Source organism: Cuculus canorus, chromosome 2 (genome assembly GCF_017976375.1).
Source record: "Cuculus canorus isolate bCucCan1 chromosome 2, bCucCan1.pri, whole genome shotgun sequence".
Classification (NCBI taxonomy): domain Eukaryota; kingdom Metazoa; phylum Chordata; class Aves; order Cuculiformes; family Cuculidae; genus Cuculus; species Cuculus canorus.
The window spans coordinates 45,271,462-45,294,884 of NC_071402.1; the positions used below are offsets into that span (position 1 = coordinate 45,271,462).

The 23,423-nt window shown below is 40.3% G+C and overlaps 1 protein-coding gene across 21 annotated transcripts in view; it reads right to left on the reverse strand.

Moving 5' to 3' along the window:
* Positions 1-23,423, reverse strand: part of DTNA (dystrobrevin alpha) — a 234,136-nt gene that overhangs the window by 60,374 nt on the left and 150,339 nt on the right. For all 21 annotated transcript variants that reach the window (XM_054057196.1, XM_054057194.1, XM_054057195.1 and 18 more), the window contains 3 exons: positions 10,164-10,377; positions 2,732-2,817; positions 1,012-1,166 (listed from right to left, as the gene is read on the reverse strand). In XM_054057196.1, the coding sequence (XP_053913171.1) occupies positions 1,012-1,166; positions 2,732-2,817; positions 10,164-10,377 (455 nt within the window). The remainder of the gene's footprint in view (positions 1-1,011; positions 1,167-2,731; positions 2,818-10,163; positions 10,378-23,423) is intronic.

Below are 23,423 nucleotides of genomic sequence, written 5' to 3' on the forward strand. Positions count from 1 at the left end.
GCCTTTCAATTGATTGGAGTGCCTACTGAATAGTAATGAAACTGAGGGAGAACAAAAACCAATACTCTATTTGCATGAAAATGACACTATTCCTACTCCACTCAATTTATTTGTTCAACAGTATTCAGTTAGCACAAGGATGGATAAAGAGAAGGAAGGAAAATACCATACCGCTTTATTGCTAACATTTTCCCAGTTTCAGCACCTTCTCTTACTTTATATTTAAGGAATTATACAATGTGATGTGTGGCAGAGCCAGAGGAATTCACTTTATCTGCTGGAGAAGTGGACAAACAGCTCCAATTATGGGAACTTTTGAAGTGCTGATATTAGCTGCAGGCAACGTATTCCATGCAGCGCATTTACAGATACTGGTGAGTTGTGGAAAAATCTCGTCTTTTCTTCAGGATAAAATAATTGCTTTCCTGACCCTAACTCATTGATATTATCTGTAAGAGACTAGAGATTTTCTAATACCTACTGACTCCCATTTTCAATAAAAGTTTAATACAATATTCTGCTCACTCATAAACTTCTTGTGTATGTACATATCACTTGAAAAAACACGTAGTTTGATTTTTTTGGTGAGAGCTCAGCTTTATACGAAGAAGTCAGTGTCTCATATGTGCGTGTTGCAACTAACTGCAGTAGAGGACTGCATGCCTTCACATATTTATGTTACCTAAATGTATCTATTATAACTTAGGCACTTAAATTAGGATACTAATTTCCTCAGGCTTCCTAATTAGGAACATAGAAGGTAAGACCCTGCTCTGAATCGCTTTTTGATTAAGCCTCTCTCTCCTCCATGGTTATATGAGGAACTTAAGAAAATAGCTTCCTGTCTCACGCACCTAACCCACATGCTAGAAATTAGCAAAGTGAACCTCCCCTTCACTCAGCCACGTGTTTCCTGGTGAATATATACATATGTGTAAGAAAGGAAGAAAGTCTCAACATGCTCAGAGTGTGAATGGGATCCTGTGTCTAGGATGCTCACTGTTCATTTACCTGTTGCGAGAAACAAGATTTTGCTGATTGCTCAGTGTAACCAAATGAAGGCCCTTCAAAAACAGCCGTAGGCAGCTTGAGAACCTCCCGCAGAAACATGTCGTATCTGCCATAAACCATCACTCCACTGGAGTCGGAAATCATTGAGAAAATATCTGAGGGTGGGGGTGGAAGACAAGAAAAGGACACAGCAAAACCAGTGAGAGTTACAGATTTGCTCCGAATACAGTATCATCTGATTTGAACCAGAAGTGTTCTGTTTATGGAAACCTCCACTACTACTGCATTTTCAGTTTTAACCCCTCTCAACAGAAAAGAGAGAGAACGATTTACATATAAAAACGTAGCTGATTTTGATATTAAAATATTCCTGCTGGTTTTCATCATGTGTGGTCATTTTTTAAGCAAAGTTCGAAGCATGGCATAAGGCAGTAATTTAATCACGTAAGGATCAAATTTGACAAGATATACAACACCAGCTTTTTGCCTACTGCCAGCTTACCATGTCAAAACTAAACCTTGACAATGAGTTCACTAAGTCATTTAATATTGTTTTGGACACAGAAAGCATTGGAGGTCTTCCAAATAAATTACTTTTCACTCTTCTCCAATTTTTTTCCTTTTTTGTTCATGTACAAAAATATCACAGTTTTATTATTCCAGAGGTGCACGTTTCTCAGCTTTTACTTTTCCTCTTGTTTAAAATTATCCTAAAGTTAGCAAAGTATCATAGACTAAGGAACATTTATCATTTTTCAGGCTGTCATAACAGCTGCTTCATTTCCACGAATCTGGAAGGGAAATTCTCACAAAAGGACTCTAGGGCTGCTGACCCGAAAAATCAGCATCGTACGCCAGCCTTCCACTGGATGGACCCTGCTCCTGTTCTTAAAACAGCCTAGGGAATAAAGTGTTCAATTTAAAACAGTGTTAAATTTCTATTTTAAGTTCAGACTGTATTTGAGTTTCTACACAGAAATGATGTATTAAAAAATGGCACCAAATCTGGAAGACTAAATGAACACCTGGGATTTCTACTTGTCTACTCTAATAGACAACAATTTGTAAACTCAATTTTCTTTGGCTGTGATAGAAGGCTCAGTGGAAACAGAAGGTTGACATTAATTCTTTGGTCATAAAGACTGGAAAATGTTTATTTGGACCTAAGCTACAGACATCACAGCACTAAACAGAAAGCCTTTCATTAAAGCTACAAGTAAACTATGCCCTGGCTATTGGGGAACTGGGAATAAGTCCTGTAAAATGAGAATCTGTTCTTCAAAACTGATGGAGTTAATATGTGCCCGATGGGATGAAATATAAAAAATGCATAAATATATTGTACTTCTATGTGTGAAATAGTGATACTATTACCACATCAGAGATATTATTAAAAATAAAGTCTGAAGAAATTGCTGGATGATGCTTCATGTTGTTAAACATTTGAGACACTTACCTGTACTCTGAATTCAATCATCCCAAAGAAAAAAGAAATCCACAAATCAGAACCTCCATATATGCAATATGGCTTCAAAAATATAAAGTCCCGTGTGTCCAATCAAACATTCAGCTGGATTTACTTAGAGATACATATAGCGCAAATCCAAAACCCGGCACGGAAATTATAACATATCCTAATTCCCTCTTTTTCTACCTGCACAGTTGCCTCTTCAGGTACAACAATGATTAACAGGTCAAATGTGTCATCCAAAACACTTACATCTTAATTTGTCCATGATCTTCCCCCCACAAAGAGTTGCCAAGGCCATTTTGACAGCAAAAACGGAAATTTTACCATGTCCTTCCCTGTTCAAAAGTAGAAAGCAGATATATTTTAAACATCCATTTTATAATATGGACCTCTTTCCATTTGAAATATTTATCATCGATATGACACTGTGATGCACACTATATGTGGATTGACATAAAAAGAAACAAGAAGTTTAAAATCAAAGTTTGTTTGATAGGAACACACACCGGTACATTGATCTGTAAAGATTTCAGAACAGATTTTTTGTGTATATGAAGCTTGGTATTAAACTTTTTATCTCGTTATACATTAAGGTGATGATTATTACTGCTATTTGTGCTACAGTAGCACTGAAAGGCACCTATCACACTTGTGGTCTCCCTATCCTAAGTGCACTGTTCCTAGAAGACTGCAGATAAGTACAAAATCAACACTGAGAACAAAAGTGAAAAGCAGAATCACAGAATCACAGAAACACAGAATCACAAGGTTGGAAAGGACCCATTGGATCATCGAGTCCAACCATTCCTAGCACTCCCTAAACCATGTCCCTCAGCACTTCATCCACCCGTTCCTTAAACACCTCCAGGGAAGGCGACTCTACTACCTCCCTGGGCAGCCTGTTCCAGTACCCAATGACTCTTACTGTGAAGAATTTTTTTCTGATATCCAACCTGAACCTCCCCTGACGGAGCTTCAGGCCATTCCTCTTGTCCTGTCCCCTGTCACTTGGGAGAAGAGGCCAGCTCCCTCCTCTCCACAACCTCCTTTCAGGTAGTTGTAGAGAGTAATAAGGTCTCCCCTCAGCCTCCTCTTCTCCAGGGCTCTCACAACTGCAGAAGCTGTGTATTCTACCTGTTAATAAGTCCTAACGACTGCCTTTTAAATAACACACCTGACTCACCCTGAAAGATGCTGAAAAATCGGGAATAAATCTGCATCCAGAATGAGCAAAAGGACATCGTTGTGATATGTAGAAGAGTCTTGTCCCTGGTTTATTCAAGTTGAGGCTATGCCTGGCACTTTACTTTCAATTTAAAATGTATAATGCTTTTAAATCCCAAATGCATACAGGAGAAAGTCTTGGAGCAAAAAGGCTTACATTTTTTCTGTAAATCCACTCTCAGGTCAAAAAATAAATGACTTTTTTTTTTTCTCCCTGGAATGATCAGAACTTATATTGCACTCTCAGGATGCAGTGTTCACCTTTAGCACACTGCCAACTCTTCCTTCAACTGTCTTGATGCACACAAAGGCTTAACTTTATTGCTCCTCTTCCTATCCTCATTCTCCCTCTACAGTCATGATGGTCCCCAGTGATTACCTGCCACTATAGGAACGTTGGTGTATTTGAGCTGCATGAGTCATACACGACTTCGCACACTGCAATGCACTCTTAGTGCCTAAAATACCTGTCTCCCCCAGTTTAGGCAAAACTAAATCCAGTGTCGACAGGAATGGTAGAACAAAAATGGTGTAATGTTCAGTCATTTTCCAAAGATAAGAATGAACATGTTTTCTTAGTTTATCTGCTTTTTAATGTTCATTTTTTTTTGGCATCCAAACAGTGAAATGTGATTTTTCTTGGAATTCTCAGAGTTTTATTACAAGGCATTAAGAGTCCACAGTTGCACTGGAACAACTTTTATCTGTCATCCAAACTCCTTAGCATTCCTTAATAGCTTCCCTTGTGCCTATTTAATGACATAACATTTAACGAGAACATGCAGTCATGCTTCAAAAAAGACACAGTCAGCCAACGTTTGTGAGCTTAGCAAAATGGCATCCACGTCTCCTTCTAAGTTCTACTGACAGGGTTAATGATGGGACCAGATAGTAAAGTTCCATGTCATTTTTTTCTGTAAGTGGAGTTTCTACGACCTTCAGTCTTTACTCTGTCACTGAACATCACAGTTACAAGAGATTTTCTGTTAAAAAGATATAGAATTACATCTTACATAAGAAAGTCTAACTGCACTGGCAATAGCAATATAAAGGAATTCTAAATATTCTTTTCTCTCATTTAAAATTCTGCCTTTTGTCAGAAAATCAACTGGAGATAGAGATAAAAAGAAAGAAATTCTCTACTTCAGCATTTAAGAAATAATCTTTCCTATGTTCTCTAATGATGGCTTTCGCCCACATTTTCATTACATTGTGATTTCTGTGACTGGTTTTATAAGATTAAAATAACAGTATTGGAATCTCCAGTCTTCTGTATTTCCATCCTTCGTTGCAGAATCACAGAACGGTTTAGGTTGGAAAAGACCCTTAAGATCACTGAGTCCAATCATAAACTTAACACTGCCAAGCCCGTCACTAAATCATGCCCTAATTTGTGTAATCAGGACCTAGCATTGCTATAGCTGAGAATCTAGTCATAGTGTATTCTTCTTGTGTGTGCTACTCTTTCGATCTTCAGGAAATTTTCTGCATTGTTTCAGCATAAGGTTTTCACCTGCCTTTAAAAGAGTTGTTATACTTAAGAAGAATAAATACTAAGTGTAAGCAATGGCACTATTAAGAAGCAATAGAAGAATTAGAGGAAAAAATAAAGACCACATGGAAGTGCTTCAGAATTAGATTATTTTTCCCAGTAGGTTTAGTTACATTTGCTGATAAGATTATATTCTTGAATGGCAAACACATATCAACCTGCCTTCAGCTTTCCACTCCAACACCATTGGCTTTTCCCATCCTCAAATGGTTATGGAACAGAAAACAGAAAAAAAGATTTAATTTATCTCTTCAGTCTCTCCATTTGAGTTGATTAGTTTTGACAGTGCATTTTGTATTGATCATTTGTATTCATAAAATCATCACTAAAGGCAGTATAAATGAAATTTGCCCTCCAAATATATATGTGCGTGTGCATGGGTGCACATATATATAAATATAAATATGCATATATTGATATATATGACTGATGAATGGATAGGATAGTGGGGCTTAAGACTAACCAATACCATTTGGATCCAGAAGTGCCATAAGCTATGTCTAAGCACCACAGATACCCTTGACTGGCAGTGCTGGGGCCACACAGTGTTTGCTGTGTAAAAGCAAATGCTGAAGCAGTGACTCACAGTAGCATAAAGATCTCTGTTGAAGTCAGTGCTCCCTGAAAGAAACTTTAGGCTGACTAACACAGAGAGAGATAATTTTACTTGTGGAAATAAGAGTGGACAGAAAATATTTTGATTTTATATAGCAACTCTCTTACTGAGTTTACTCTTCAGATCCCTACAGAAAAGCACTAGAAGCACAAAAGATGGCAAAAGCAAACCTTGAAGCTGATGTGCATTTAGTAACAACACAGTTTGGAGTACTTAGGAAAGGGAATGATGGGCTGCTGCTCGGGAAAAAAGGAGCAAAAAATAATACACACTTTTAGACATCAGAGCAAAGCAGAATGTTTCCCCTTCAAATGTGTATCTGGAGAGAGGGAGCCTCTCCCCAGAGCAAGGAAGCTTCATAGACTGCCTGATAAAATCCACAGACCATACACAAAGCTAAGTCCAGCTCCAGGGCCTGAATTTGCCTTTCAGGTCAGCAAAGATAGGAGTACCAAATGGATGACACTGACATTTGTCAGGATCTCTAGCAACGCTCATACTGAGACAGCCATATGGTGCAGAAAGCTATAAAGAAATAACATCATATCTTTACAAACAGCGTTATGTGTCCCATGAAATGGACATTGAGAAAATACAATTCTTCTCATTAACTAGGCACAAATTGGAGTTCCCCTAATGCTTAAAGTTATCTTTTCCGAAGGAAACAGAAATTTCTTTGGTTATTGGTGGGCTTCCTCCTGCTCACCTTAATCAGGGAACCAATTCTGAAATGTCAGAGGCTATAATTACAAACTCTTATTTTCACAAGCAGGTTTCAGAGAGGAAATTTTATCAGAATCAAGCAAAAATCTTTCATTAAGAAGAGCTTAATCCATAATGACCAAACCTCTGAAATGTATCTTGTTGCTGGATTTCCTTCATAAAATCTAGCTGGCCTGCACGGCTTTCAGGGATTAGTGAAGGTGGAGAGGGAATTAAACACTTCACAGCTCTGAACAGATGGATGAGCAAGAAGTTATACTTCCAAACCAGATACTAAACATCTTCATGTATTGAATTCTGAATGATTCAAACATGCATTTGATTAAACAAGGGCATGACTATTTCTTCTTTTCTTTGTAGACGTCAAGCCCCTCCAGGTAGATTGGGACTGTTCCACAGCCCAGAGCTCACAGCTCCATTCGCAGGACAGGTGTGTCAAGAGACAGAAAAAGTCAGCTCTGATCTTCTCAGTTAAACTTTGCAGCAGGAACAGCTGTATCGCAATACTGAGTCAGTGCTGAAGATGATCTAGCAAAGAATATTTTACAGTCTGTTTAAAAAGAGTCATTTTGGGAATGACTTGATTGAATGAGGCTGACATTCCACGTAACTGCCTGTATAGCCTTTGACATGGACCTGGGATGAGTTTTTCAGAGGTTTGAACTTGTCAGCTTTTCATATAAGTATTTGTAAGCCAGTGAAGGAAGTATGCTATTATTTCATAAAGCCAGTTAATGACCGTAGACCTTTAAGCAAATGCTCTTGTCCAACTTCAACATGTAGCTATTAACACAACCCAGGCACGTTTTTGTCCAGGTTCTTTAAAGTCTGACCACCTCATTCTGCTTACAGCTTTTAGACTGTTGGTTCCACTATCACACGATGCTGACTTTCATACACTATTGGCAAATAAATTTGAATGGCATTTCTGTTCATGAATTTTGATTTTGTTAACTTGTAGCTTTATAAGGCTGCACTTTGGGCTTGGCTTAGCATAAAGAAGCACCAGGATCAGTGTCGTGAAATTTTATTTGCTGTAATTCTTCTCCACATTTTGCTCCCGTCAAGGTTGAGCAGCATGAAAATATACTTATCTGTAGTCCTAATGAATCCCCAAGACCGTGAAAAATATTGAAAAAAATGGCATGAATGGTCAGCACAGGCAGTGAACAAGCTGGCCCACATGCCACAGCACTGCACCCCGGTTCCTCTTAAGTTTCTAGCTACCAAGAAGACAACTGTAACGCAGGCCTAGGGAAATATTCCCTGCCAGAAGGCAGAGAAACCTGCCAGGTTTTCAGTAGGCTATAAAAGAAGAAAGAAGCTCTGTTTAATGCTTGGAGACTCTTCAGCCAGCACAGTACACACAGGGCAGTATTTATTAACTAGAACTAAATAAATGAGACAGTTGTGGGCATATTAGATTTTAAATCACACATTAACTTGTCCCTTGTGATCCTTTCACATATGCTAAGTTGCAGACTCTATTTCTGCACTCTCTTTGTGTTTCAAACAGGACATGAGAAACCACACAACCTTTTTTGGATCTGCCCACAGTACAACAGGAGCAGCCATTGCCCTATGTAGCCACAAACACCAAACCCAACCATGATCAGTTAGAACAGCCTTTTCATTTATAGTGAAGAGTTATTTGGTCTTGGACTACTGTTTTGGTCTTATAAAGCTGTTCTGAGTTTTTTAGGGTTTTGTTTTTTTTTTTTGTTGCTGTCTGCATTCACAGAATCTAATGTTATCATATTAGCATTCACTAATCAACATGAAAAATCACAGAAATTTGGACAGCATTTTTGCAGGCCAACATGTCTTCAAACACACGGCTAAGAAAGAGAACAGTGAATCCAGATCAAAACCAGGATTATTTAGAGGTGACCAATGCGATTTCAGTTTGATTCTTGCACTTAGTAAACTCTGTTTTTGCATTGGAGTAAGCTCTAGTCAAGTTAGTTTAACTGTCCAGTTGCTATAAGTGTGGGGAGAGTGATAAAACGACTTAATTCTGCCTCATAGTTGCCCTCCTGCTCCCACTATATGCAATGTATTGCTTTTCTGTAAGCATGGAAGCACAAGAAAAGACTTTGCTTGCCCTTCTAACGATCTGTAGCCTTCAGCAGAGAAGGACCTTTCTGCCGCTCTGCAGGGAAGGGGAGGGAAGAGAGCTACATGGGAAGCAGGAATGAGTCACAAACCACAGCACATGGGATATTTTCAAGGGAAAGCAAAACCATGCCCTTTAATCACATTCTCTGTTTCCCTACAGGGGAGTAAAATCCTCTCCTCCATTTTGCTGCAAGTAGCCTTGACATCTAGCTGAGATCTTTACCCCTTTACAGTGAGCTACAAACCAAGCACGTTATTACAGGTCTTGCTTCCATGCTCCTGGGTCTTTCCTTGTGTTTACCAGCCAGGAATCAGCTAGCTTGCAGCATGCACCAATGCATGTGTCTGGTCATTTTAATCTCATTTTAGTTCTCCTGTCGCAGCCACAGCGGTATAAATTAAAATGCCCATTCCTTCTTTTACTGCCCTTAAGCGGAGAAAAATATTCCTGAAGGCTACAGTTTCACAACAGATTTGTTTTTGTTTTTTTTTATTTTTCTCCTTGGAGGGGCCAGAGGGGAGGTTGGGTGCAGCCCTGTCATGTGGAACATCTACTTTTTCTCCCCGTTGCCATAGCGACTGAGCTGCTGGCTCGTCTGGCTCCAAAAGGTGCACAGTACTCTGCACTGGGCCCCTCAAGTGAGAGCATGGGAAAGAGGGAGGGGGAGAGGGGCAGCATCCTTTTAGCGGTCATATTATGTTTTCATAATGTTTTCAGATGGTGAATTTTCAAAATATAAGCCATAAAAAGCCATTAGGTCATCTGTATCAGTTAGACTTAACCACTTTTCTCCAATAATTTGGGTCTGAGGACTGCAAATATTGCAGTACAGGTTGATGACTATGTATTCAGAAACTGTAATATGTACACACAGTATAGCCATTAAGGTAAGTGGCTCACTGTATCTTGAACTTGTCCATTCTGTAATACAGGTCCCATGCAGTAATAAACAACATGAATTTCAGGCATTACCTCCAGGTCTTTATCCTGTTTCTGTCATGGTTTCAAAATCATGCTGCACTGGCATGAGCCAGAAAAAAAAATTGCTTACAGCTGCACGAACTTCCAGGAAAATGAGCTCTTTCAAAATAATGATCTATTAATCCATGGCACTGCTGCAAAAGCATTGCAGTGGAGTCAGCCACTGGTGTGTCAATAAATAACAAGGCAAATTAGGAGTGGATGTAAATTTGTTTCTGTAGCTTATTCGTCTTTGATATGAACTGCAACAAGTGTGAGTAACTGGATGAAAACATGGTTGTACTGAATTTGGCTGAACAGAAAGGAGAGCAGAGGTCCTTAATTTAGGTTCTCTCCCCAGTTAGCGCTAGTCACATGCTTATTATTTGGGTCAGAATTTAGTTTGTTCAATTGTTTTCCAAAGAACTTCTGGAGCCAGTAAAATCCTTTCACCATTTGGGAGAGGAAGGAAAAAAGGCAGACTTACGGATCAAAGGCTGCCAGCAAGAAGTTGAGTAGTAAGCTGATGGATTGCTCCACATTGATCTGATGGGTTGTCGGCATCCGTTTGTTGAGCTGGTAGAAGATAGTTGAAATCACAGCTTCCAGACGAGCCACATTCAGTTCGATGTTGGGATCCAGGTTGTTCAAAGCATTTTCCCGCAAGGCTTCTATCACGTTCCAGATGTCCACCAGGTGCACTAGGGGACAGGACAGAAAGAGTTAGCAGTGACACACACTCCTGAAAAAAAAACTGAGAAAAAAAAGTCACCTCATACCACAGAGTGGGGAATAACGCAATCACACAGGACATGCTTAATGAATAATTGAACAAACATACATATTTTCCATCACTGAGAATTGAACTTGATAAAGAAAGAGCAAATAAAATTCAAATCCATTAATAAGCAAACAATATATTGACATTAGGAGTTATAATGAGTCTGACTTCAGCTTGGGAAATCACTCTTCATTGCATCAAGTATTCAAGTAAAAAATCTGTATTTTATGGAGATCACTGGAAGGTAAACATATGCTAATTGTTTTTCTGAACCATGCCTCTATGAATTCCCATTCAGAAATTACTCTTAGATATTAATTTGCATAGCAGATGGGCTTTTCAGAAGATCCCACGAATACTAAGTGCTTAACATGTACTGACATTTTGAAAATTCTTTTCAGCAATTTGTATGGAAAGCAAAATATTTCACAGAAACAGAATTGTAATTGAGTTAGGATAGACAAGCTACATTTAAACAAAGAATGTGTAATGAAGTGATCCCAAAGTCAAATTTCCTGTCTTGCAAATATATTTGCCGAATGATTTGTTAAATCTCTCTTTGACAAAGTTCTGGTCTAAACTGACATGCATGGGGGCTGTTTTTACTTACAAGGACAGCTTAAAGGACAATCTCTGCTGGCCCTTCACATTGTACCCAGACAGATATCTTGTTTGCATAGCACTGTTACCGGGGCAATATGATCAGCTTGCCACATATTGGCATTTCCAGAAACAATGGCCTATGCTAAAAATATAGATAAAAAACCCCCTACACATTCAAAATTTAGATATAGTTCAAATCTGAACTCAAATAACCATCCCTTTTTTTGGTCTTAAGTACTACCTACTGTCCTCCTAAACAGCCAATAAGAAATAAATCATGAGGTTCAGGGTGCAAAGTCTCTTTTTTTTCACAAGAGAAACTACTGTATAGTTCTTAGTATTTAGCATGGCGATATGTCTTATGACATATCAAGAGCCACCTGTATGTGGAAGCAGATGCATTATTTTGTAGATGGAGATATTAAATTATAATGCTCATAATTATATCTTTACATGCTTGGTTTGCTCGTGGTGTCTCAGACTACAAAGTGACATGATGGTTTGATGGCAGGGAAATGTAAGCTGATACTAGACAGAAAAATGAAACCAGATATACTGTCATTTTACTTACTCTAGAATTCTTCCCTATGACTGGGTTTCTACTCTTCTACCTCAGGAAGAAAATAATCTCTAACGCCCTGCTACTGCATGTATAAGCCCAAGGAGGAAGACACACCTAACAGGTGAGCAGCAACAGCAGTAACAACTACTTCAGGAGCTAGACAAGGCACTTTTCTACTTCTGCTCATTGTTTCCTAGCCAATAATTTGAAAAACCTGAAAGATGCATTTCCATCATGACACGTAAAGATTTATTTGGCCTTTTACTAACAGGAAACTTCTATAAGTGACCTTGCATGCTGTCTCCAGAGTGTTGTCCTGAATTAAGCCAGGTGGTGGAGCACATGACCTCTTTGAACTCTTTCTTTTTATCTTCTAGCTGGGTGAAGAGCATCTTCCCCACAAAATATCTCACATAGGTCTCAGATGCTTTTAATGCAGCCATTCTCATTCAACCAGTTCTCACTGTCAAGTTGCTACAAAGGCAATCTGGGTAAATGGGAGATGAATGATCTCCAGGAATACTTGTCTGCATACAATAACTAACCCTTTCTGGGCAGCTTCTGCACATGGCTCAGAGGCCAGCGGAGGCACAGAATGGAAAAAGTCAACAAAAAGCAGGCCATCGTCTGGACCAGGACAGAAGGGTTAATGAGCATTTCTCACTCTGGGTCACCATTGTAGGGTAGCCAAGAATAAAATACAGAGCAATATGCCAGAAGATGTAGCAACAGTCTGGACCACGTCCAAGCACTTTGTGGTCTTATTAAGAGGGGAAGGGCAGGCAGAAAGCAGGTTAAGAGTGATGTTTCCTTTAAAGTCTAGCTGTTATTGATTGTGAGGACTATGCCTGGTAATTCAGACCAAGCAGATGAAAGAGAAGGTGTTTTCACCAGCAGTTGCACCAGGCTGGCTTCTGGGTGCAAACTGTCAAACCTGAACTGCACCTACAACAACAAGATAACAATGTGAGGCATTACCAGGCATGACAAACAGAAAGAAGGAAGTAATGCATATGCGGATGGCCAACCTGGGCTCGCGGCACACTAACAAGACAGCAACCTGATAAACAACACAAACAGGGCTACTAGCTTAACAGTAACGCTGACCAAGGCAGAAATTACTAGGGCAACCCTATCATAAATACTGAATATGGATGAAAAATCAGCAACATTGGAGATAGTGAGTAAAGAAAAAACAGGGACAGGCTCTTTATCTGCAAATGTATGAGCGTGGTAGAAGAAAAGCATGGGGGTAGAAAACAGGAATATAAAAGGTAACAAATCATGTCATCAGAGCTGCTTAGGGGTACCTCTCAAGGTAAGACAGGAATTTGTCCATGCGTGTATCTAGTTAACTTATGCAGCGGTGGGGAACTGTGATGGTTTCCCCAACACCAATAAAAGGACATCCTGGGAGGATGAACCAGACATCTGGACTCCCTAACAGTGAAAAATGAATTTCACGCAGTAGTTAAACTTTAATTGCTATTGCCTAGTAGTATAAAACTCTTGAATAAGAGAGCATGGAGAAAAACAGCTGTCACAATGAATGAGGCTGAAATGGGGGCTGGTGTCTTTATTCTTCGCATGATCCAGTACTTATATGATGTGGCTGTCAGATTTTCATGTTGTTTTTTTTTTCTTTTCCCACGGATATTGTAATTTTCACAACATAGTCATATCCAGTTACTTTTGATGGTAGTCCTAGGAAGTGAAATAAATATCCAGAGGCCAGTATATGAGAGAAGAAGATTGGTTTTAGTATTAACCCCAACCTGAAAGCCTCATAAGCTATCCTGATATTATTGGTATGCCAGAAAGGTAGGACATAAGACTAAGAAAATGACTTATTGAAAATTACACAGCAGTAGCAGTCCTCCACCCACCATAAAATATTAGTCTCAAGAACTCCTGTGCATTTGTACTATAAAGAATTTTACTTGGGCTGGGATTTTATTTGTTGTTGTTGGGTTTTTTTTTGTTTTGTTGATTTGTTTCCCACCCCCCCGGCCCCGAAACACTTTGGGTCCATTTGAAGTTGAATTAATCACAGTCCTACTATACTAGTTTATTTTGAATTTTATTCATGAATTTCAAACCTCTCTACAGAGGCTGGAAATGTATATTTCCTGGAGGAGGAAACGGAAGATGGACAAGAGCCAAACATTTAGCAAGATCTGCTAATTTTGAATGTAACTGCTGAAACGTCTGTCTCAAAATCATACAGAGCTTTTGTTAGACTGCTCTACAGAGGACTGAAGCCTCTGGCCTTTACTCAACTCTTTGTTATGGACGAGAATTCACCCATCTAAATGTAAAGGTAAAAAATGAGGTGTCTACTGTCAGGCGGTGATCCAAGGATCCCTCTAAATGTCAGTGAAAGAAAAAGGCACCTTAGAGCAGCTGTTTGGAGACAGGTGGGATGAACGTGACATTGAAGGTGGCCCTTTTTCTTCATGGACTATAGACAAAGTCTAAAATTACAGGTATATGTGAGATACAGAATCATAGAATCACCAGGTTGGAAGGGACCCACTGGGTCATTGAGTCCAATCATTCCTAACAATCCCTAAACCATGCCCCTCAGCACCTTGTCCACCCATTCCTTAAACACCTCCAGGGAAGGTGACTCAACCACCTCCCTGGGCAGCCTGTTCCAGTGCCCAATGACCCTTTCCGTGAGAAATTTTTTCCTGATGTCCAGCCTGAACCTCCCCTGGTGGAGCTTGAGGCCATTCCCCCTTGTCCTGTCCCCTGTCACTTGGGAGAAGAGTCCAGCTCCCTCCCCTCCACAACCTCCTTTCAGGTAGTTGTAGAGAGCAATAAGGTCTCCCCTCAGCCTCCTCTTCTCAAGGCTAAACAACCCCAGCTCTCTCAGCCACTCCTCATAAGACTTGTTCTCCAGCCTCCTCACCAGCTTCATCGCTCTTCTCTGGACACGCTCCAGAGCCTCAACATCCTTCTTGTGGTGATGGGCCCAGAACTGAACACAGTACTCAAGGTGCGGTCTCACCGGTGCCGAGTACAGAGGGAGAATAACCTCCCTGGATCTGCTGATCACGCCGTTTCTGATACAAGCCAAGATGCCATTGGCCTTCTTGGCCACGTGGGCACACTGCTGGCTCATGTTCAGTCGGCTGTCAACCAACATCCCCAGGTCCTTCTCCTCCAGGCAGCTTTCTAGCCAGGCTTCTCCTAGTCTGTAGCACTGCATAGGGTTGTTATGCCCCAAGTGCAGGACCCGGCATTTGGCCTTGTTAAACCTCATGCCATTGGTCTCAGCCCAATGGTCCAGCCTGTTCAGATCCCTTTGCAGACCCTCTCTACCCTCCATCAGATCCACGCTTCCACCCAGCTTAGTGTCATCTGTGAACTTGCTGAGGGTGCACTCAATGCCTTCATCCAGTTCATTGATAAAGACACTGAATAGGACTGGACCCAGTACCGAGTCCTGAGGAACCCCACTTGTGACTGGCCTCCAGCTGGAGTTAACTCCATTTACCACCACTCTCTGGGCCCGGCCATCCAACCAGTTTTCAACCCAGGAGAGTGTACGCCTGTCCAGGCCAGAGGCTGACAGTTTCTGAAGCAGAATGCTGTGAGAAACGGTGTCAAAGGCTTTACCGAAGTCCAAGAAGACTACATCCACAGCCCTCCCCTCATCCAACAGTTGAGTCATTTTGTCATAGAAGGCGATCAGGTTAGTTTGGCAAGATCTGCCTTTTGTAAACCCATGTTGGCTGGGCCTGATCACCCGGTTCTCTTGCATGTGCTTCATGATAGCACTCAAGATCACCTGTTCCATGACTTTCCCTGGCACTGAGGTGAGACTGACAGGCCTGTAGTTCCCCAGATCCTCCCTGCAACCCTTCTTGTAGATGGGCACAACATCAGCCAGCCTCCAGTCTAGTGGAACTTCCCCAGTCAGCCAGGACTGCTGGAAGATGACAGAAAGGGGTTTGGAAAGGACATCCACCAGCTCCTTTAATACTCTTGGGTGGATCCCATCCAGCCCCATAGATTTGTGGGTGTCTAGCTGGGCAAGCAAGTCTCTAACCGCCTCCTCTTGGATCATGGGAGCCTCATTCTGCTCCTCTAACTCCTGGGTTTGTACACAGGGGGACCAACTTCCCTTACTATTAAAGACTGAGGCAAAGAAGGCATTAAGTACCTCAGCCTTGTCCTCATCCCTTGTCACTATTGTTCCTTCTGCATCCAATAGGGACTGAATATTCTCCCTAGTCCTCCTTTTCTTGTTAATGTATTTGTAGAAAGATTTTTTATTATCTTTCACAGACTTAGCCAATTTGATTTCTAGTTGGGCCTTAGCCCTCCTGATTTTTTCCCTGCACGATCTCACTTTCTCCCTGTAGTCCACCCAAGACGCCTGTCCCTTCTTCCAAAGCTCATAAACATTCCTCTTCTTTTTGATATGTCTCAAGATCTCCCTACTCAGCCAAACTAGTTTTTTCCCCCACCGGCTCCTTTTCCAGGACACAGGGATGGCTTGCTCCTGAATGTCCTGAATCCCACAACTTGCTCTTTAAACATGAAGATGTCTCTACTGTTCTTAGAACTATATGTCTCAGAATAATTCAGGTTTTATATAAAATATGAATAATTAATATTTTAATCGGTATGAAGAGCTACCAGATCCTGTCATAGTCATGGCCTCTTACACTGCATTGTTTAACTTTGTGCAGATTACATCTGGGTGTAGTGCCCTACTGACCACATCAAATCCTATTTTTGTTGAAGTTTACTCAGGTAGTGAACAGACTCCTACGTATTATATCATGCTGCCAAGCCAAACTATCCAAAGGCAGAGTAAAATAGAGGCCTCTGCAAGTTCCATGGTATTCATTTGTACTATTAGAAATGTATGTCTACAGCTAACATAATATCTGTAGTCTTTTCAATGTAATAACAGAATGTCAACCTTGCAAACTTTGCATAAGCTCACATTCCTCTCATTTTAATTTTCATTCTCTCTGCTACACATTTTCTATAATATCTGCTATACCCATTTATTTATTTTAATCTCACCGAAGAGGGCATATCTCCTTACTTTGTTTGCACAACATGTAGTGCAATAAAACCCAAATCCGATTTCCACATACTACTATGATGCTAACAAGAAGAATTTGCGGTATAACAAACTAGCTTACAGATGCAGGAGCTTTCTTGCCCCTAAAATCTGCCTTAAAACCCCTCCACAAAGTAAAACCCCCATTAGTTTGTTCTTAACTTCTTATTGCCTTTGCTGCTTTTGTTGCCTTACCTACATTTCCCTCTGAAAAGTGAATTATTCCTCAGCATGAGAAAGATGCCCTTTCTGAAATGGATTTGTAAAACTACAGAAATCTGTCAGTCGTTTCTTCAGACTCAGCAGATAATAACCAGGCAGTAGGAGTAAAAATTTGCTTGTATCTAGCACCTGTGTGGTACAAGGCAACCCAAATTCATGCAGCCCAGTCTTCATGGACCCTTCAGAAACACTTTGCAGCCTGTAAACAGCACAGCTGTCCAGCTGTAGATCTCCCTCGTTTGCCTGATGTCTGAAAAAATTTAACGATTTCCACAAGCAATTGCTAAGCTTTATAGTTCCCCTTAGATTTTCTGTGGTGATTTCTGAAGTCACAGGTAAGCCAAACATCTCCATTATCAGATCTTCGATGGCAAACACTGTCTACTAATTTAATTTTTGTGAGATTAAGTAATATTTAAACACTGTCATAGAGGGTTTCATATTTGCTCACGTTCCATAACAGATAGTGATTAGTCAATGTAAATGAAGTTCAGTATCCGGACAGAAGTGGGACGACACAGATGAGCAGCGTTACAGATGGCTGCCAATCCCTCCACAGCAATCATTACCACATCGCATACTTCGCTACCAATGAACGCATACTTTGAGGAGTCTCTGACTGAACTGCAGAGAATTAAGATTAATGCATGAAAACGCACTCCAAATAACAAATGTTATTTCTTTCAGTGGACTTAGTTATCTGTTAAAACAACATTTGGAGACTGCCTGTTGCCAGCACATTGTAACGGAATTGATCAGTGTCTCTCTGTAGGATTGAAGGGCGAATGAAAGATGTCTGGCTCAGTTTGAAAGGAGTTTTATATTTTCCTCAAGCTAAAAAATTTACAGATTCCAACCTTTGAAGTTTTACATCCCGTTCTTCTGCCTTTACCTGTGTTCAGAACATCTTTTCCTATTGCCTTTTACAACTTTGATGATAAAAAGGAGTAATTAGTAGTGTACACTGCAGAATTCCATTTCCTACAACTCTGTAAACAGGTTAATTTGAGGAGCACAAGGTGTACTCTGGATATACTTGGAGACAGGAGAATTTAGGACAAAATTATGTGGCTTAATATAAACACGACAATTTAATTGATCTTGATCCTCTCTCTTTTCTTCAAGCATTCCTAGTCTCTTTGTTAGCAGGAAACCACATTTTTAGTTTATTGTAACTAGTTACTTTAATTTACTTGCAACTAGTAATTTTCTGTTTAGTAGATAAAGGTATCTTAATAGCCAAAATGTGAGAGAAGAGATGGACTACTGTCATTTTTTTTAAAGTCAGAGCAAATAAACAAATATTTATTTATGCAGTGAAAACCGGCGTAATCTTTCTATTACACAGTTTATTTAGACTAAGGAGAGGCTGTGAGATTTAGATAATCTTGGATATGTCATTAATCTCAAAAGAGGCAAATTACTTCAAACATCAGTTATTAAGAGATTATGTTGCCCTAAGCAAGCATCAGAAAGAAAACTGGAATTTAATTTTCTAAGTATTAAAAAAATAAAAAACAGTCTGTGTGCTTTCTACTTAAGCAAAAATCCTCATCTGTCCTACTGCACGTTTTGTATTCCACCTGAACCATGAACTCTACAAAGTCCTCTTTCCATTTATTACGAAATGAACAAGGAAGAGGAGATCACATTTAATCAAACCGCTCCTTTATAGGTTTTGCTTTGTTGGTGAAAACAGGAAAAACTTTAAAAGAAATACTGATTTAAGTAATTTCTAAAACTTTAGCATATATTTTATTAAGATTTTTAGTCCAGCAAAGCTCTTACAGACATGCTTGAGTTTAAACACACTAGTACTGTCATTTGAAATCAATGGCATTTGACTGTATGTCAGGTATTTCAGGTGGATTTCATTAAAAGGGAAAGATATATGCTTCCTTGACTAGCAGTCCTAAAAATACTACAAAATATGTTAGAAAATTCTTTTTTTGATTAGAATCTATGAAGCCATCACAAATCAGGGTATTGGAGCCACTTGTCATCGTCATTGTTATGAAGCCCTGGGAAGCCACTCACTCTTTCTGTTTGCTCCCTCTTTCCTGCTGTCAGAGCGTAACAGAGGACTGAGCGATGCATATTTTCCCTCTAAACTACACTTGTTTGTGGCCAAGCTGTGCCCCAAATCAGTCAGCAGAAGCACGATCACCAAAAGCTTTCCCTGCATGTCCCAACACTGTGCAGATTGATGTGCCAGCTACAATGACTTGCAGTTTTTTATGCTCTCTGGCGCCAAATTACATGAAAAAAGAAAACGTACCAGGGTGTTGCTTCTGCTCAGAGCTAAAAGGAGGTACCCAACTCTCTGGCTGGGTACGCTTGGTGACAGACTGGCACACCTAGGCTACTCATTGCTCAAATATCTGAATCTTTGCTCAGATTGTACCTGGAAATGTGCTGTACATTCCTATTCCTCCTCCCATGCCTCTTGGGCTTCTCATCTACCTCCCTTGCCTACCTTGCTGCCAGACACAATTCATTCAGCCCAGTGACTTCTAGCATAGCTGGGCAACTGCTCAGCAGCTGATCCAACAAGCTTGGTTTACGTTGGGCCACTTCGGAATGCTCTGCAGGCCATCAACAGCTCTTGGGATGGTCACCGCTCTTTTCCAAAACTGAAAGAGGTGGACTTCTAGCTTGTCAGCATGTATTTGAATGTGTTAATGTCAATATGTATTTCATTGCATCTTCTTGCTATTTCACTTGATTCCTTTGTTTTGTAGTTGTAATGACTGATGAGTAAATACTGCAAGCTTAAAGAACAAGTTAACAAAATATTCAGAATATCTACTGCTACGCTATTCTGATCCCAAAATGCTCTATTTGTTAAAGATGTGTGTATTAGACCCATAAAATAGTATGAAAACCTGCAAGAGCACAATGTATTGATAATCAAGGGTAACCACAGACAACACTGATTTCTTTCTTCACAAAAATCAAAGTCTTGTTAAAGACTGCTCACCTAAAATTAAATTGGGCAAGGCTTACTGGTAAGCTTTATCTTCAGGACAAAGGCCCCTGCAAAAAGTGGGACACTTTGGAGCACGGAAGGCAGCCTCAGTGGAGGAGGATCCAGTTAGCAGAAGTTTAAACAGACTGGTATAATCAAGTCCATAGGACCTGATAGGAAATGCACCCACAAGTGCTGAGGGAACTGGCTAATGTCAATGTGAGGCCACCCAATTGTCTTTGAAAGGTTGTGACAATTGGTGAAGGTTCCTGAGGGCTATAAGGCACTGTTGTTCCTATTTGTAAGAAGAACGATCCAGTGAACTAAAACCTCACCTCAGAACCTGCAAAAAAGATGGAGTGAATTCTCCTGGAAGCCATTTCTGAGCATATTATGGACAAGAAACTGACTGGAATCAGTCAGCATGAATTTATGACAGAAAAATTATCCTTAACCAACCTCTTTGCCTTCCACAATGAAATGACTAACTCATGGGACAAGGGAGAGTAGTGGATATTCTTTATACTGACTTTAGCAAGGCTTTCAATACTGTCCCCCATAATACCCTCATTGGCAAACTAGTAAGTGCATGCCGCATTAGTGAACAGTGAGGCAGACTGAAAAATTGCTAAGCGGATTAGCTGAAAATCTTGTGACCAGTAGCACAAAATCCAGTTGGAGGCCAGTCACAGGTAGTATACCCCCAGGCTTGATATTGGGGCCAAAACTGTTTAACACCTGAATTAATGACATGGATGATGGAATGGAGGGCACACTCAGCAACTGTGTATAAATATCTGATGCAAGGAAGTAAAGAGGGTGGAGCCAGACTCTTTTCAGGGAAAGGACAGTGGAAGCAGAGAAGGAAATAGGCACAAATTAAAATATGGGAAAGCATTTAAACATAAGGAAAAAAAATCCCAGTGAGGGTTGTCAAACACTTGACAGGTTGCACAGAGAGGCTGTGGAGTCTCCGTCCTTGAAGATTTTCAAAATCGAACTGGACATAGCCCCAAGCAATCTGTTCTAGCTGACTCTGCTCTCTCCAGAGGTCCCTTGGTGATTCTGAAATGTCCTGGTCTAGTCTTAAACTATCCTGCAAAAAAATATAACTCTTACTGGAGAGGAATCGGTGTTGCCCCACTGATTTTCCTCTAAAGCCATTGCTCAAATAAGCTGTACTGCAAGTCACTTTTTTGACACATGCAACAAACAAAAAACCACAGAGATTGCTCTGAGGCCTCTTGAATGCTTGGGAAAGAGTCCTCCACATCCTCGAAAGATTTTGAGTGAGTAGTATAGAGGGCCTTCATGGCACTCTGCATACTCCAACACTCCCTCAAGCTTTCCTTCAAATGCTTAGGGATCCCAGATGGAGGTCATGGTTTCATTTAGTTCCTTGTCAGCTACAGACATTTCTCCTTCTCTTAACCTCTTTGCCTGTGCTGTGAGTGTGCAGGTGTGTAGTATGCGCTGGCCTAGCAAGCAGCTGAGTGAGGCTGTCCACTTCTACCTGCCCACCCCAATGATGGACACTCAGAGTGAGGGACGGTACTAAAGGAACTAAACATTCAGACCAGACAATGGAGTTATCTTTCTTCTGAACTACTGTGCACATGGAGTAAGTCAGCTGTGTTTGGACTCACCGAATTAATGATCACCTGCCCATGTGTTACACACCACGCAGGACATGCTGCACTTTGTGCAAAATGGTGTGTGGAATCAGTCTGCAGAAGTGATGACCTACCCAGCAGGAGCTGGGCTCTCAGTTGCACACTGCATGCATGGGAGACATTTCTGTGTGTCTGGCAATAAAAAAAGTGTCCTGTTGGAAGTGTCTGTCAACTTGGGCAAGTGCTACTAATGAGGAATAACTATTATGATAACAATACACTGAAATGTGAGCTTTTTACTTTTAACGTGGCACCTGACAAACCCACCAAGGCGTAAGAGTATGTAAAGATCTCCAGTAAAATTCTTCTCATCTATGTTAATTCAATTGACAACGTAAGTTCCTTCTCCTCCTGCTGTCAATCTCTGCCTGCTTTGTCTCACCTATATTTAACTGAAGCCTGAAGGGCTCTCTGTGAGTGGCAGAAGAGGCCATCAGTCTCCCCAGGGAGCAGCACTAATGACAGTCAATTCTGCAAAGGGGAATGGTGGGCGATGCACCCTGAAGTGCTGGGCTGGGAAACTGTTGTCATCTACTTGTCACTCAGATGCTAAGAAAGTATTTCCTTTATTAAACACACTTTGAAATAATTTATTTGAAATGCTGAATGCTGAATGGCATATATAAAATAAAACAATAAAAATCCAACTCTTAAGCTTCTTAATATTTTGATGACAACCACAAAAGATCACTCAATTAAAACTCTGCAGTGTTGCTAATGTTGCATAGCTTAAATCCATTGATTATATATAATTTTCCTGGCTTAAGATTTAGGCATATTTATGAATTAAAGACCAATGTGTAAATATGCATTGCTACCTGTATTCCATAGACAGAACTTTTATAAATTCCCCCTCAGATAAACAATGGCATTCCTAGATTATGCACCTCTTTTATTGTTGCTCTCTCACCATAATACTAATGAGAAAGGCTTTACCTGAGGTATTGTGTGATCAGGCATCAATCTGACTAAATAGTTGCTTCAAAGAGGTTTTGCAAGTGTCAGCGTTAAGTAAGACAAAGAATTCATGGGGATGGGAGGCAATGAAACTTGGTCAGTAAATACATATGACACACAACAGCTTTCTCACTTCTCTTAAAATAATGTCAAATTGTCTTACAGCTGAGTTCATATATTTCAATTAGCAAAATTACAGCATTTCAAATTTATAATGAAATATAACTTTTCTGTACCATATTATCGCAAACTATACACCTGGAAAAAGCTTCTGCACTCCCAAAAGCTGGCAAAAGGTATTTCCAAGGCTGGGTGATACTGTATCTGGAGTTGATTTTCAAAGTTTTCTGTTATAGATCGATGGCAGAAACTGGAGACTTTCAAAACATGTTTCTGGAGAAAAGTAAGAGCCATGCCTTAGCCTTCTTCTTTGGGAGATTAAACTAGGAGTTCAGAAATGACTGAATATATGATAAGAAAAACGTAATTTTAGAGCCTGGCACAACTTAGGTTGTCTGTAAGAATCTAAGGCAAAACAGCTTTTACATGAGAAAACCTGGAGGACATGGTGCACAAGCCTTCTGGAAGCCACAGTCCTGACCACAGGATGGCACTACTGGGCATCGTTTAGTAAATGCAACACACATTTGCTACAACACTTTTAACTCTCCACTGGCACAATGTCAAGAGAGCTAATATAAATCAAAGGCTGTGCATCCTCACCTCTGTCTCCAGTAAATGGCCTTCTCTATGTACTTGGTTAAATAAAGGCTATATGCTTGGAGATCTGGCAGCATGGATAGCCTCTACAGGCAAACATATGTGATGGGCAAACGATAACAAAGCTGTGAGGTGGAAAGGGCAGAATGTCGGCATGTTGAATGTCCTTATTACA